Below are 13,692 nucleotides of genomic sequence, written 5' to 3' on the forward strand. Positions count from 1 at the left end.
ATGCATGAGGGTCTTGGGTTTAACTTCTAACACTGAAAGAAAAAATCATTCTAAGTTTTTTGTTTTTTAACTTTTTCATGCCTTTTTTCCCCCCCCTTCCCTTTGAGACAGAATTCCTATGTAGTCCTGACTATCTTGGAACTCTAGATAGACCAGACTGGCCTCAAACTCACAAGGATCCATCTGCTGCTGTCTCCTGAGTTCTGTGAATAAAGGTGTATGCTACTATGCTCAGCCATTATACATTTTAAGAGTTCATACTTTCACACTGAATAAAGAGTAAAGTTCAACTCTCATGAACACTGCCATCTACACATACAAAAGAAATAACTGAAAGGTTTCAAGAAGTCTGAGTAAAGGCACTTGCTACCAAGACATAGTGGAAGCAGAGAACCAAGTCCTACACGTTGTCCTATGACATCAACATGCATACAACTGCAAACACACAATCTTCCCACACACACAAATAAATAATGTAGGGAAAGATTTTTAGGGGCTGGAGAGATGGATCAGCAGTTTAAGAGCACTGACTGCTCTTCCAAAGGACCAGGTTTGATTCCCAGCACCCACACAGCAGCTCACAACTGTCTGTAACTCCAGCTCCAGGGGTTCTGATGCCCTCTTCTGGCCTCCACAAATACCAGGTGTGCATTCATACATGCAGGAAAAACATACATACTCATAAAAAATAAAATTATTTTAAAAATTATTTTGAAGTAAATGATTCCAGGTGCAATGGTACACACCTATAACCCCAGCACTTGGAACACAAAAGCAAAAGGATCATCAACAGTCTGTTAAGGCCATCCTGGCCTACAGAGAAAGTTGGATCAGCCAAGGATGTACAGTAAGGCTTCTACCAAATAGAAAAGAATAGAAGAATGAAACTGATTTACCTTTTACTGGTGCACCATCCATTATTTCATATTTAGCAATTGTTTCTGTTTCTGTTGTGGTGCTGGGTCCTAATACAACAGAAGAAATGACATTGATTTGAATATTCCCAAAAGCAGAATCTCTGTCCTGTGTCCTGCAGCTAATTGCTGCAGTGTTACCTTATGCTCTGCTGGTCATTCTTTTCCAAGTTTTTTTTTTTTTTTTAAGTTTTTTCTACTCTTAAACTGCATGCTTCAGTCTCCCCAAGGGTACATACATGCAGTTCAGCTCAGTCTGCCTCACATTGTGCCTGCCATCCTTTCTACTATATGCTAAAAGACAAGGTAGTAACACACATAACTTACCATTATATCCAGGTTCTCTCTGAAATTTTCAAACTATCTTTCCAAAGAGTTAATTTTACAGAGAAAACATCAAGTGAACACTTAAATGGCATGCATACAAACTTTGGGATTAACTCATATATCTAAAAAAATGAAGTCAATGTTTTTTGGTTTTTCGAGACAGGTTTTCTCTGTATTGTTTTGGAGACTGTCCTGGAACTAGGTCTGTAGACCAGGCTGGACTCAAAGTCACAAAGATCCACCTGCCTCTGCCTCCCAGGTGCTGGGATTAAAGGCGTTTGCCACTTACACCAGGCAGGAAGGCAATTGTTAAGTGTTAAAAAAAAAAAAAAAAAAGACTAACTTAAGAGTTCAGCAGTAGAGCATTTGCTGTGCATGGTTTTTGTTTGTTTTCTAAGACACAGTCTGGCTACATAACTCAGCCTACTTTCTTTTTCAGCTTCCCTGTACTCTTACACTTGGAAACTGAGTCAAGAAAAGTTATAGGCCAGCAACATCTTGTCTTTGAAAGAAAAAAACAAAAATCAAAAAAACATGTTTATAAGTACCCATTACAAAATTACTTTAATAATCAAGCTGGTCTCAATACCTGGGGTTCAAGTGAGGTCTGGCCTCAAGTCTACAGGGGCTTGTCACTATATTCGGCTCAAGAACTGTTTTTTTTAAAAACACCGAATTACAGCAAAATACTAAACAGCAAAATTAATATCCAATGTGAATTCCAAATTTGTGTTAACATTCAAAGAGTTCTAAATTTTCAATACAGAATTTCAATTTTTTTTTTTTTTGAGATAGGGTTTTTCTGTATTGTTTTGGAGCCTGTCCTGGAACTATCTCTGTAGACCAGGCTGGTCTCAAACCTGCCTGTCTCTACCTCCCGAGTGCTGGGATCAAAGGTGTGCACCTCCAACGCCTGGCAGGAATTTCAATTTTAATTAAAAAATTTTCTTCAACTTACCAATTCCTGTGATCTCTTTCTTGATCAGTTGTAATTCCATGTGTTGTATTTTTATTCTTACTAATAAGAAGTAAATTTTTCCAACAATCACATCCTTTAAATGATACCTATTTGGAAAGAATATGTGTTACATACTTTAGTTTCAAAAAAAAAAAAAAATACAAGTTTAAAAAGGTAATAGATTGCCTCAAGGAAAATAACTATATCAAAATACCATTGAGACTATTCATATTCTTTAATGTCCTTTCTCAAACAGTATTAATCAGTTTATTGTGCATATATGAAATCAAACGTTTACTTGATGGTCAAATATATCTGAAGGTCTTATTAGCCCAATTAAATGTCTTTCTTTAAAAGTTGGTTTTCATAGCCACGCAGTGGTGGCACACACCTTTAATCCCAGCACTTGGGAGCAGAAGCAAGAAGATCTCTGGGAGTTCGAGGCCAGCCTGGTCTACAGAGTGAGTTCCAGGACAGCCAGAGCTGCTACACAGAGAAACTCTGTCTCAAAATCCCTGCCCCCAAAAACTTAGTTTTCAGAGCACTCAAGCACTTAACTCAACAGAAAGTTAAGATCTAATGCCTGATGTTTACTTAACAATATATTAATATTTGTAACACTAAAGTCCTTACCCAGACTCAGTAGTATTAGTGTGATAAGGACTGAAGAAGCAGCTAATCCATCATCTAGCCAAAGAGATCCACGGTCTACACTCAGGGGTTAAGTTTGCTGCATTGTATTTAATAAACATGCCATGAAATCATGAAGTAATAAAATTGAGAAACCCTACAATACTCCAGAGTGTTTTTGCTCCTCCAAGAACTAGATAGCAACCTAAGAACCTGCGCACTGATTAACACAGAAACCAGAAGGACGGCTTCAGTAATAGCTTTTTAGGTTCTAAGCTGCCTAATAACTTTATGGACAGTACCACTGACATGTATGACAGTGTCAGTGTCAGGTGGATTTCTGAGTTTGAGACCAGCCTGGTCTACATAGTGAGTTCCAGGCCAGCCAGGACTACATACATAATTAGGACCCTTTCTCAAACTACCACCACCACCAATATACAATAAATAAAAGGAGACCATTTTCTAAAAGTACAATATATAAAAGCATGCATACCACCCTTTTTACCTCTGGAAAGACATTAATTGTAGGTTAGTGGGAAAGATGACAAGTGGTTTTCCTGCTTTCATTTTTACATACTTGGAATTTTTCAACAATCTTTACTGCTCTACACTGTCTCTGTCAGGTAGTCTGGTCACAGGGATGCAAAAGTGACCACTCAGGTACTTACTTTGACTTATTATACTCAAACTCTATGTGCAGACAATCTTCAATGCCCACTTCCATTTTAATAGAGTTGTTGACATCAGGATAGGTAGCAAGCTGGTGAACAATAAGATCACACTCTTTCACCAAGTCTGTCAGCCTTCTCACAATTGTCACCTTAAGAAAATATCTACGAAGTTAATGAAAAGATGAAGTCAACCACCCAGGTTACATGTAGGTGCTTGGGTAAGCAACTGTCAACCAATTCAGCTTTCTCCTTGATGGGACTAAGTGTCAACTTACTCCATTTGTTTAGTCAGAAAGGAACTCTAATTTAGGGTGCTTTGATGCTAGGAAGTGAATTCAAGGCCCTTGCAGGCTAAGCATGTAAATCTATCTATGCTACACTTCTAGCTCTCCATTTTTTTTTCAATGCTCCCAACATGAAAAATACAAAATTCAATTTAATAAATAAATACTTTTGAAATGACCTTAGAGGACCATCATCAGCCTGTTTAAAAAGTCTCTCCATGTCACTGTTTTGGTTCTATTTTGTTTTTTCAAAGCCTCTAGTCAAGGCACCAGTATTATCTTTTGTGCTGTCAAACACAATCCCAAATTAATAATACCATATTAAACAGAAAAAGAAGGTCCTTGGACTTGCTTCATTAAGACTCAAGTATTTAATCACTCCGGTCTTGGAGGTAGCCTGGGCCTCCTGCATGGAGGCTTAAAGGAGAGAACACTAGATTGAGAATTTAGAAAATGGTATGTTGGGTCAGTGAGATGGTTCAGCAGGTACAAGCGTTTGTTGGCAAGCCTGACCTATATGGTAGGAAGGGAGAGCCAACTGAAGTTGTCCTCGACTTCTGCATGTGCACACACAGTGGCATGCAGGTGCCCACACACAGAATAAAAAGACAAAACAAAGGCTGAAGAAAACTGGAATCATCCTTTGGGTTTGCCTTTAGCTTGTGTAACCCTGACCACTTAGCCTTTGGATTATCTCTTCTTACATATACACTAGGAAACTAAAGAGCTGAACTAATACTGATAATTCATACAAGGGAATTATAAAACTGAAACATCTCTCTGAATCTCTAATGTTAACAGATATAATTCTTCAAATCATTGTCAGGTGAAACACAAAGTAGGTAATAGAATATAGAATTGTAACTACAAATTTATATAAAGTAGCATGGTTTTCTAGTTTTGATTCTGCTATAATTTCTAATACACATCCATACCTCAGGCGGACATTGGCACCGATGTATGACTCATATGGCTTTTCAACTTGCATAAATTCAAAATCATAACTTCTGCTCTGAGTCAGTTCTCCAGGTAAGGCTAGTTCTTTCACTAGGTTTACAAATTCATGAGTATTACTCTTGTCATTGAACAGTTCTAAGAAATTTAAAACAGCAAAAAGACCAATTATATTTAATATCCAATTCAATAAAACCCAAGCTTCTATTGCTTAAACAAATATTTTTTTTAACAAAAGAAATCAGCTAAATATATTTTTACTTTAATAATCTAGAGCTCTGATCTCAATTTTATACCTTCATTATATCCACTTGAGCACAAATAAACTCCAGTCTGGCACAATGACAATTTCTGAGAGAAAAGCCCTCATTCCTTTCACAGAGCTGTACTTCCTATACAAAAGCTGACACATCCCAGCCTTACTTAAAAACAACTCTGTTTTGTTTTATTGGATATTACTTTGATAAAACTACAGTGCACAAAAGAAAACCAACTACCAATTAATTTCTACAATTTGCTCCTGAATACAATCTTAATCTTATCTATAATAGATACACAAATATCTACCACTCCAGCTTTGGTACTTTAAAAAATTACAATAAAAACTAGCTGGATTTTAAACCTAGCTATGGAGTCTTAGAAAGACATTCTTTCCTGACTCTTCAACACCAAAAGAAGTATATATAGTTTTGCTTTCTGCTAACTCAAAGTGTCTCCAAAGCACCCACATGGAAATGTACACATCCCATTTAAGTGAAGAGGAAATTACTTCTTTCCTCTTTACTTGGAATTTTTTGTTCAGGGGGTAATCTGGCTACAGGTAGACACTAGCTCAGGAGACAAATGACATGGGTAATTAGAAAACAAAAAATAGAGACGAAGGTGGTGATTGTGAGTAAGACTGATGAAAAACGAAGGCAGATGGGAGACAATATGATTATTTTTCAAGGCTGGTAGTTTACATAACTTCTTTAATTTTAATTAAATAGTAGAGTCTAAGGACAAAGGCAGAATGAGTCCCATCATTAAATACAATTGAGAAGCATGATTTACTATCCTGGGTCCTCTTTTATTACATATAATCAGTTTCTTCTTTTCATAAAGCCAAGCTCCAATTCAATTATTTAACTGCTACATCCAACCCTCTTCAGTCATCAAAGGAAAAAAAGAATACTATATTAAAACTCACCAATTTGACCTACAAATTCAATTCTAATTCCTTGATGCTCTAGCCTCTTTCCAGGCTGCTTAAAGGCTAGGTTTACCTGCCAAAACATGAAATTGTCAGTCATGTTAACAGTCCTTTGAGTTCGCCCACCAGATTCCTTCCAGATGAATGTAATATTTAAGTACTTGAGGCATCCATTAAAGAGGTGTGAAAGGCAGGGACCTTTCAGCACCAGGGAGGGCAAATCACAGGCAATCACCAAGGAAGCCATTACTTCCACAAAGAAAGCATCCACTTTATTAAGAAGGAATCCCTCATAGATAGAAATATAAAAAGGCTCAGAGATAAATGAAGTCTCCTCATACCCATATGTCTGGTCAGATAATCAAACAATCCTAGGACTAATATCATTTTAATGTGAAATAATCACTATTTCAAGAACTAACCTAAAAATAATGTTCAGTTATTTATAACTATGAACAATATACTTGTTATAATTTCTAGCCTTAAAAACAACATTCATTAACCCAGACACAGTGCTCCTGTCTGTAATTCAGCAGTCAGAAGGCTGAGACAGGATAACCATGAGTTCAAAGCTAGCCAGAACTACATACTGAGTCTGAGGTCAGTATAAAACCCAGCCTCAAAAAACAACTTATTCTCCTAAGTCTATAACTCATGCTAAAATGTAGAGTGGCTTAAGATACAAATTAATTTTAGGTATGATTAATCTTGCATGAACCCCTTTGTTCATATTTCAGTACTAAAAATTGAACCTAGGGCCTTGTTAATGTTAACCAAGTAGTCTTCCACTGAACTAACTCTCCAGCCTTGTCTTACTTTTGAATTGCACTATCTCAGAATTCTTAGACTGATGTACTTGCCAAGTGAAAATACTCAACTTATAAGTTTTTGTTTATTTTTTAGACAGAGTCTCTAACCCAGGCTATATAGAAAGCTTGAGACCAGCCTGGGTTAGAGGATGACTGTGAATTTATGATTCTCCTGCCTCTATTTATTTACCAAGTACTGGAATTCCAAGATGTGCCATCATGACCCACTTATGTGGTACTATAGACTGAAGCACCCAAGGCTTTGTGTATGTGAGCACTCTACCAACTGAGCTACATGTATTCTCAGCCCTTAAACTTGGAAATTTACTCTGAAGAAAAGAATGTGTATACAACCTATCAACTGTAGAACTTTCAACTTTTTCTGCATCAAGAAAATATGTCAGCCATGCAGTGGAGGCACATGCCTTTAATCCCAGCACTAGGGAGGCAGAGGCAGGCAGATCTCTGTGAGTTTGAGGCCAGCCTGGTGTACAGAGCAAGTTCTAAGAAAGCCAGGGCTACACAAAGAAACCTTGTTTCTGAGAGAGAGAAAGAAAGAGAGAGAGGGAGGGAGGGAGAATAGATTAGATTAGATGCCAAGTTGTTTCTTCCTTCCCACACTGAACTTCTGGTAGCCATTTGAACTAGATGTTTACTTCAGCTAGACGTTGGTGGCACACGCCTTTAATCCCAGCACTCAGGAGGCAGAGGCAGGAGGTTCTCTGTGAGTTCGAGACCAGCCCGGTCTACAAGATCTAGTTCCCTGTCTCAGAAAAAAGGGGAAAAAAAAAAAAATATATATATATATATATATATATATGAAAGACAGTATTTAAATAAGCTTCACATTTTAGGTTCATGCCAAATATTAACACCTATCTTCAATCCCAGAATTTAAGAGGGTGAGATAAAAGAATCAAGAATTCAAGTCTATCCTGAATTACATAAAAAAAAGCTCTAAGCCATTCTAGGCTACAAATACAGACACTGTCTCAAAAGTTTTAAAAAAAAAAAAAAAAAAAAAAAAAAGAATTCTTTTAAAGTATGCTTAGGGGGCTGGAGAGGGTTTCAAGTAACTTACAACTAAAGTTTTTGAGAATAGAGATCAGTAATTTCCCTTAATCAAGCATCAAGTCTTTGTCTAAAGACAAATAGTAAACATGCCCTATAAAAACAGCTAGAAGTAATAAAAATTGGCTTTTATAATAATGTCACTTTGACATTAATGATATTAATTATAACTGTTTTATCTTGAAATCTAACAGGGTCTCAAATTTCTTCTATGACAGAACTAATATTTATAGAACCAATGGTTTGGACAGCAGCACTGATGACTTTGACAGGAATTGTTTTTAAGCTGGGGATAGTAATGCACACCCTTAATACCAACATTATTTGTGAAGAAAAGCAAGCAGATCTATGAGTTCAAGGCCAGCCTGGTCTACATAGCAAGTTCTAGAGCAGGCAGGGCAACATAGAGACTCTGTTAAAAATTAATAATAATAATAGCAATAGTTTTTCCAGGTAAAAAGAATGTCCTTTTAAGGCTGCTATCCTTTCATAAAGAAAGGATAATGAACTTCTTAGTTCAAAGTGAGTTTTTACTTCCTGACCATCTTTTATCAATTTATAATACAAGATATAGAACAGAACATTAAAGAAATTATGCTATAGACAAATAAGAATTTTACCATAAATCCTAAAACACTCACTTTTGACAAGAGAGTTTAAATTTTTAAAGGTATTTTCACAAGATCACCTAGACAATGCAACAGAGAAGCAATTCTCTTTTTATTAATGGTACTGGAGCAAATGGGTATTAACATTCAAAGGAATACTAAAAGACCACCTCACACCAAACAGATTTACTCAAAATGGATAAAGACCTAAGTGAGTACCACACCAAAAATTCTTAGTAAAAGACACAACTGTAATGTTAGGACCTTCACTTAGGCTGTGGTTTCTCAAAAGCACAATAAAATAAAATTAAAAAATAGGTAAACTGGACTACATCAAAATTTAAAATTTTTGTGCTACAGAGACACCATCAAGAACTGGAAGGCAGTGGGGCAGTGGTGGCGCATGCCTTTAACTCCAGCACTTGGGAGACAAGAGGCAGGTTGTCTGTGAGTTCAAGGCCAGCCTGGGGTACAAAGCAAGTTCCAAATCTGTAACAGTGAGTTAAGAGTGAAGTCTTGTTTTATCCTCTCCTCAAAATAAAAGATGCTTCCATGTGTTGTGTGAAGATTTTGGTTTGTGCTGTAATACTTGGGAACAGAGTTGCTAGTGTGGGCCAGCGCTGCTTCTCCGGGAAGGAAGGGGCTGACAGCATTTGCAGAGCAGCTGCCCACTGTTTTCTCCAGCACTGAGGGAGAACTCTCATTTCTCTTTATTCTTGACAACACTTGTGTTTCTTTTCCTTTTCTTTTACTTTTGAGACAGTCTCTTGTAGGCCAGGCTGGCCTCATCCTTTTTTGAGACAGGTCTCATATAGTCAAGGTTGACCTTGAACTATTGGTTTGTAGGTGTGCACGACCATGCCTGGCAGCTTTTTGTTTTCTTTTTGTTTTTGAGACAGGGTTTCTTTGTGGCTTTGGAGCTTGTCCTGGAACTAGGTCTGTAGCTTAGAATGGCCTCAAACTCACAGAGATTCGCCTGCCATCAATGCCAGGCATAAAATGGATTTCTAATACATATTGTTACATAAGGGGATCTTGAAAACTGCTCAATAATGCAGTCATTTCCTTCCCCAGAGTGAATATAGGTTATTAAGGAAAGGAAATATTATGCAATTATTTATACAAAATAGCTACAGCAGGTAAAGCAATAGGAAGCAGGTCACCAGGAAAATAGTAGTAACTAATAAAATAAGAAGTTTCTATTTGGGGGTCATGTAAAAACTTTGAAAATACAGTGTGATTAAGATTAAAAAAATACACCGGGTGGTGGTGGCAATTGCCCTTAATCCCCGAACTCAGGAGGCAGAGGCAGGTGGATCTCTGTGAGTTTGAGGCCAGCCTGGTCTACAGAGTAAGTTTCGGGACAGGCTCCAAAACTACACAGAGTTTGAAAAACCAGAGGGGCGGGGGGAGATGAAAAAACACAAGTAAATAACATTAGGCAATATGGTTAAAATGACAAATTAGGGTTGGAAAGACAATTCATTAAATAAAGGCACTTGCCACCAATATTGCTGACCTGAGTTTGAGCCCTAGAACCTAACAAGATGATAAGAACCAATTTCCACAAGTTGGCCTATGATCTCTCTATTCATATGCTGTGGCACGTACCCTCCCCTACTCCCTTATAAAATAAATGTTAGAAAAATATTTTAACATGAAAAGTGCCTTTAGACCCTTGTTATCTATATTTTCAATACAACATCAATAACAAAAATTGAATAGGCAAAGATTTCCTGTGATAAATCAAAGTAACAAACATATAATAATAATAATAACTATTATTATTATTATAGTAACCATAAAATAAGTTACTAATCTGAAGACTACAGAGGACTTCAGAATAACTAGGAATAATATGTCTGGTAAGCATTGTGCCTTTAATAAAAGAGGACAAGAGATCTTTCTTGAATAGAGCTAAAATACTTTTAAACTTAAAATATAGTTTAAGAGAATGAGGCAGTACATTTGCTACCCGAGCCTTGAAAAGATAATGCTCAGTGAAAAGGCCACAGTGCAACTCCATTTATATGCAATATCCAGAATAGGCAACTCAACAGAGGAACAAAGTTGTTTGTAGAGGAGAGATTTGCAGGTAGTGGTTACTGTTCCTGTCCAGAGATAAATGCTCTGCTGGTGATGGTGAAAGCTGCACAACTCTGAAAATACAGTAAATAGTAAATTGAACTAGATTAGGGCTAATTAGAATATTTAAGAAGAATGAACAGGTACATGCCACAGATAAGCCAAGAGAACAGAACAAAGGAGCCACAATGACCTTTGCTTTGCGACAAAGGTAGCATTATAGCACAATGAGAGGAAGGATGACTTGTTCAATATATGCCCTGGGTTAATTATAGATCCAAGTGTGGGGACATATTTGACTTTTACAATACAAACAAAACCAATTCCAAATGAACTAAGAACCAGGACAGGTCGTGTAATTTTAAAACTCCAGTGAAAGATAACTGTGTCTTGGCTGTTGCTGGAAAATGGCTCTACTAGACCTGAAAAGAACAAAAAGGAAACATTAACATCTGCTAATTAGAAGAAATAAAATTGAGAACTTGGAATGTCAAGACAAGAAAATAGGGGGGGAGCCTGAGCATGGTGTTAAACACCTTTAATCCTGGAGGTATAGACAAAGGCAGAGATAGGCACATCTCTGAGTTGGAGGACAACCTGGTGGACATACTGAGTTCCAGTCCGGTAAAGGCCACATAGTGAGACCCTGTCTTAAAAATACAAATGAGCTGAGCAGTGGTGCATGCCTTTAATCCCAGCACTCAGGAGACAGAGGCACTTGGATATCTAAATTCAAGACCAGCCTGGTCTGGTCTACAGAGTTCAGGGTAGCCAAGGCTAAACATCTTTCTCAACCACCATAAACACACATACACACACACACACACACACACACACACACACACACACACACACACAAAGAAAGAAAAACAACTCTACAACCAAACTAAAAAACAAAAAAAGAAAAGGAAAAGAAAAGAAACACCCGCTTTCCTCTTTTAGATAGGTTCTCATGTAGCCTAGACTGGCTCAAATTCAAATGCTAGAATTATAGTATACCATCATACCCAGCCATAAAAGACTCTCATAAAAAACAGAAAAAGAAGCCAGTGAGATGGCTCAGCAGGTAAAAGATCTTGTCATACAAGCTCCAGAACACATGAAGGAAAGGAAACCATGTAAAAAAGCCAGATGTGGGAGGGAAAAGCCAGATATGGCTCATATCTGTAATCCTAGCCCTAGCACTCTGACAGCTGGATGGAAGGTGGGAATGGGGAAACCAGCCAGGCCTTCATATATGCTGGCATTGGGAAAAATAATAAGAGACCCTGCCTCTGAAACAAGGTGGAAGGGGCAAACAGAGGCCAGAAAAGTTGTCCTCTGACCTTCACATGCTCTCACATTCACACACAAAACAAAAATAAATCTTAAAATACATATAAAGCCCTACATGCCAATATAAGAGTCAATTAAGTAGCAAACTGAGCATAACTTGGAAAGTCAAGACAATCTTCAGTAGGTGAATGGGAAAAATCAGAATGCTGGTATCATATAAAAGATGTGTTTTGAGACAGCCTCACTCTGTAGCTCAGGCTTATCTGGAAATCACTATGTACGTAGCCTTGGGTAGCCTCAAACTTGAAGCAACCCACCACCCTTTTCAGCATTCCTGTTATAGTGTGTGAAATCTTTCCACTTACGATGTTTTATGCACATTTTTCTTTACCATATTCTATGTATGTATACTTTTCTTCTATTCAAGACATTTTGTATATTGATACAATTTGGGATATTTATCATGCTGCCCTTTATAGTTCTACCTCTTGCCTTGACATTTCTACTCTACCTCTATTTTAGGGATTTATATGTATGTATGTATGTGTGTGTGTGTGTATGTATGTATGTATATATATATATTTTAGGGATTTATATGTATGTATGTGTGTGTGTGTATGTATGTGTGTGTGTGTGTGTGTGTGTATATATATATATATTGTTTAAGTATTTGTTCCTGCTTTACTCAGGGAAGTTTTAATCAGTTTTTTAGCTAAGTTCCTGAGTATTACAGATTATCTTCACTCATGTTTCCTGTACCTATGAGATTAGTCAGATACAGATGCTTAATCTTCAATCACTTCATAGACATGCAGAACATGGCATTTAAATGTTTTAATATTAGTACTCCATTGACATGAGACACTGTTGCTCCTGACAGCACCGTGCACTTTCCCGAAAATATGTTGGACACTGTTGTTGCTCCTGCTGGAGTTCATTCTCGCCTCAGCTAATGGCCTGTTGGACAAAGAACTGTCCCCACCTTGACCACTGATTTGGACATGCAGTCCTATGTGCTTGCAGGAGACAAATATAGAAGACTGCAGGACCTTGCCAAGTCAGGGTAAGACAGCCATTCTACCTCCCTGCTTTTGTTGTGGTCTGTCAAGTTTTCTTGCCCTTAGCCAAAACTGGGTGTACCAACGTTGCTGTGAGACCTAGGGTGACTGTCCAGGTGGCTTGCTGTTTCTGTCCTTGCTGCACCTTTTGGAAGTTGTCCATCCGCACTTCCTGTCTACTCTAGTTATTTTCCTTCTCAGGTCTTGATGAGGTTGAAGATTAAACTATCACAACTATTATTCTCTCTTCCTAGTTAGATATATTAGGTACTACATTTACATTTTCCAGCTTAGGACAACTCTATTGTAAACTCCGTTATGCCTTCACACTAGGACTAGATATGTAGGTCATTTTGTTCTCGATTTTCCTTTTCTTAGAGCACACTTGTTATTCACTGTTTTGTATATAGTTTTGTATTAAGCCTAAATCTTTTCTTTAGACTAAAAGGGGAATTGTAGTGAGATAGTCCTTCTGTGGCACTGACCACACCCATTGGGGTGGAGCGATGGGCGGAAGTGACCTGTGGAAGGAAGTCAGAGGGAGAGCAGGGGAAAAGCTCTCTGGCTGGCGTGACTCGGACAGGAGAGGATCGGGTTGAATTTCCTGGTGTTCATCTGTCTAGGTTGTAAGTTATTTCTCCCTGAATAAACATCTATTTGGCCTATTTGTTTATCCTGATCCTTATTTAACCGCAATACATTCCAAACACTTAAAAGTATAGACATGAACCACGGGCAGCACAAGATTATTATTTAATGTTAAAAACAAATGCTAACAAGTCACAAGAAGATACTGAGGAACATCAAATAGACATAGAAACTAATCTAAAAAGGTTTCTTTTTGTATGATTCC

General features: G+C 37.5%; 1 protein-coding gene across 2 annotated transcripts in view; it reads right to left on the minus strand.

Moving 5' to 3' along the window:
- Vps26a (VPS26 retromer complex component A) overlaps window positions 1–13,692 on the minus strand; it is a 28,940-nt gene that overhangs the window by 5,365 nt on the left and 9,883 nt on the right. For both annotated transcript variants that reach the window (XM_051186806.1, XM_051186805.1), the window contains exons 3-7: window positions 5,931–6,006; window positions 4,723–4,879; window positions 3,501–3,665; window positions 2,200–2,306; window positions 897–965 (exon numbers count right to left, since the gene is read on the minus strand). In XM_051186806.1, coding sequence (XP_051042763.1) covers window positions 897–965; window positions 2,200–2,306; window positions 3,501–3,665; window positions 4,723–4,879; window positions 5,931–6,006 — 574 coding nt within the window. The remainder of the gene's footprint in view (window positions 1–896; window positions 966–2,199; window positions 2,307–3,500; window positions 3,666–4,722; window positions 4,880–5,930; window positions 6,007–13,692) is intronic.

This window comes from Phodopus roborovskii, unplaced genomic scaffold (genome assembly GCF_943737965.1).
Source record: "Phodopus roborovskii unplaced genomic scaffold, PHOROB, whole genome shotgun sequence".
Taxonomy (NCBI): domain Eukaryota; kingdom Metazoa; phylum Chordata; class Mammalia; order Rodentia; family Cricetidae; genus Phodopus; species Phodopus roborovskii.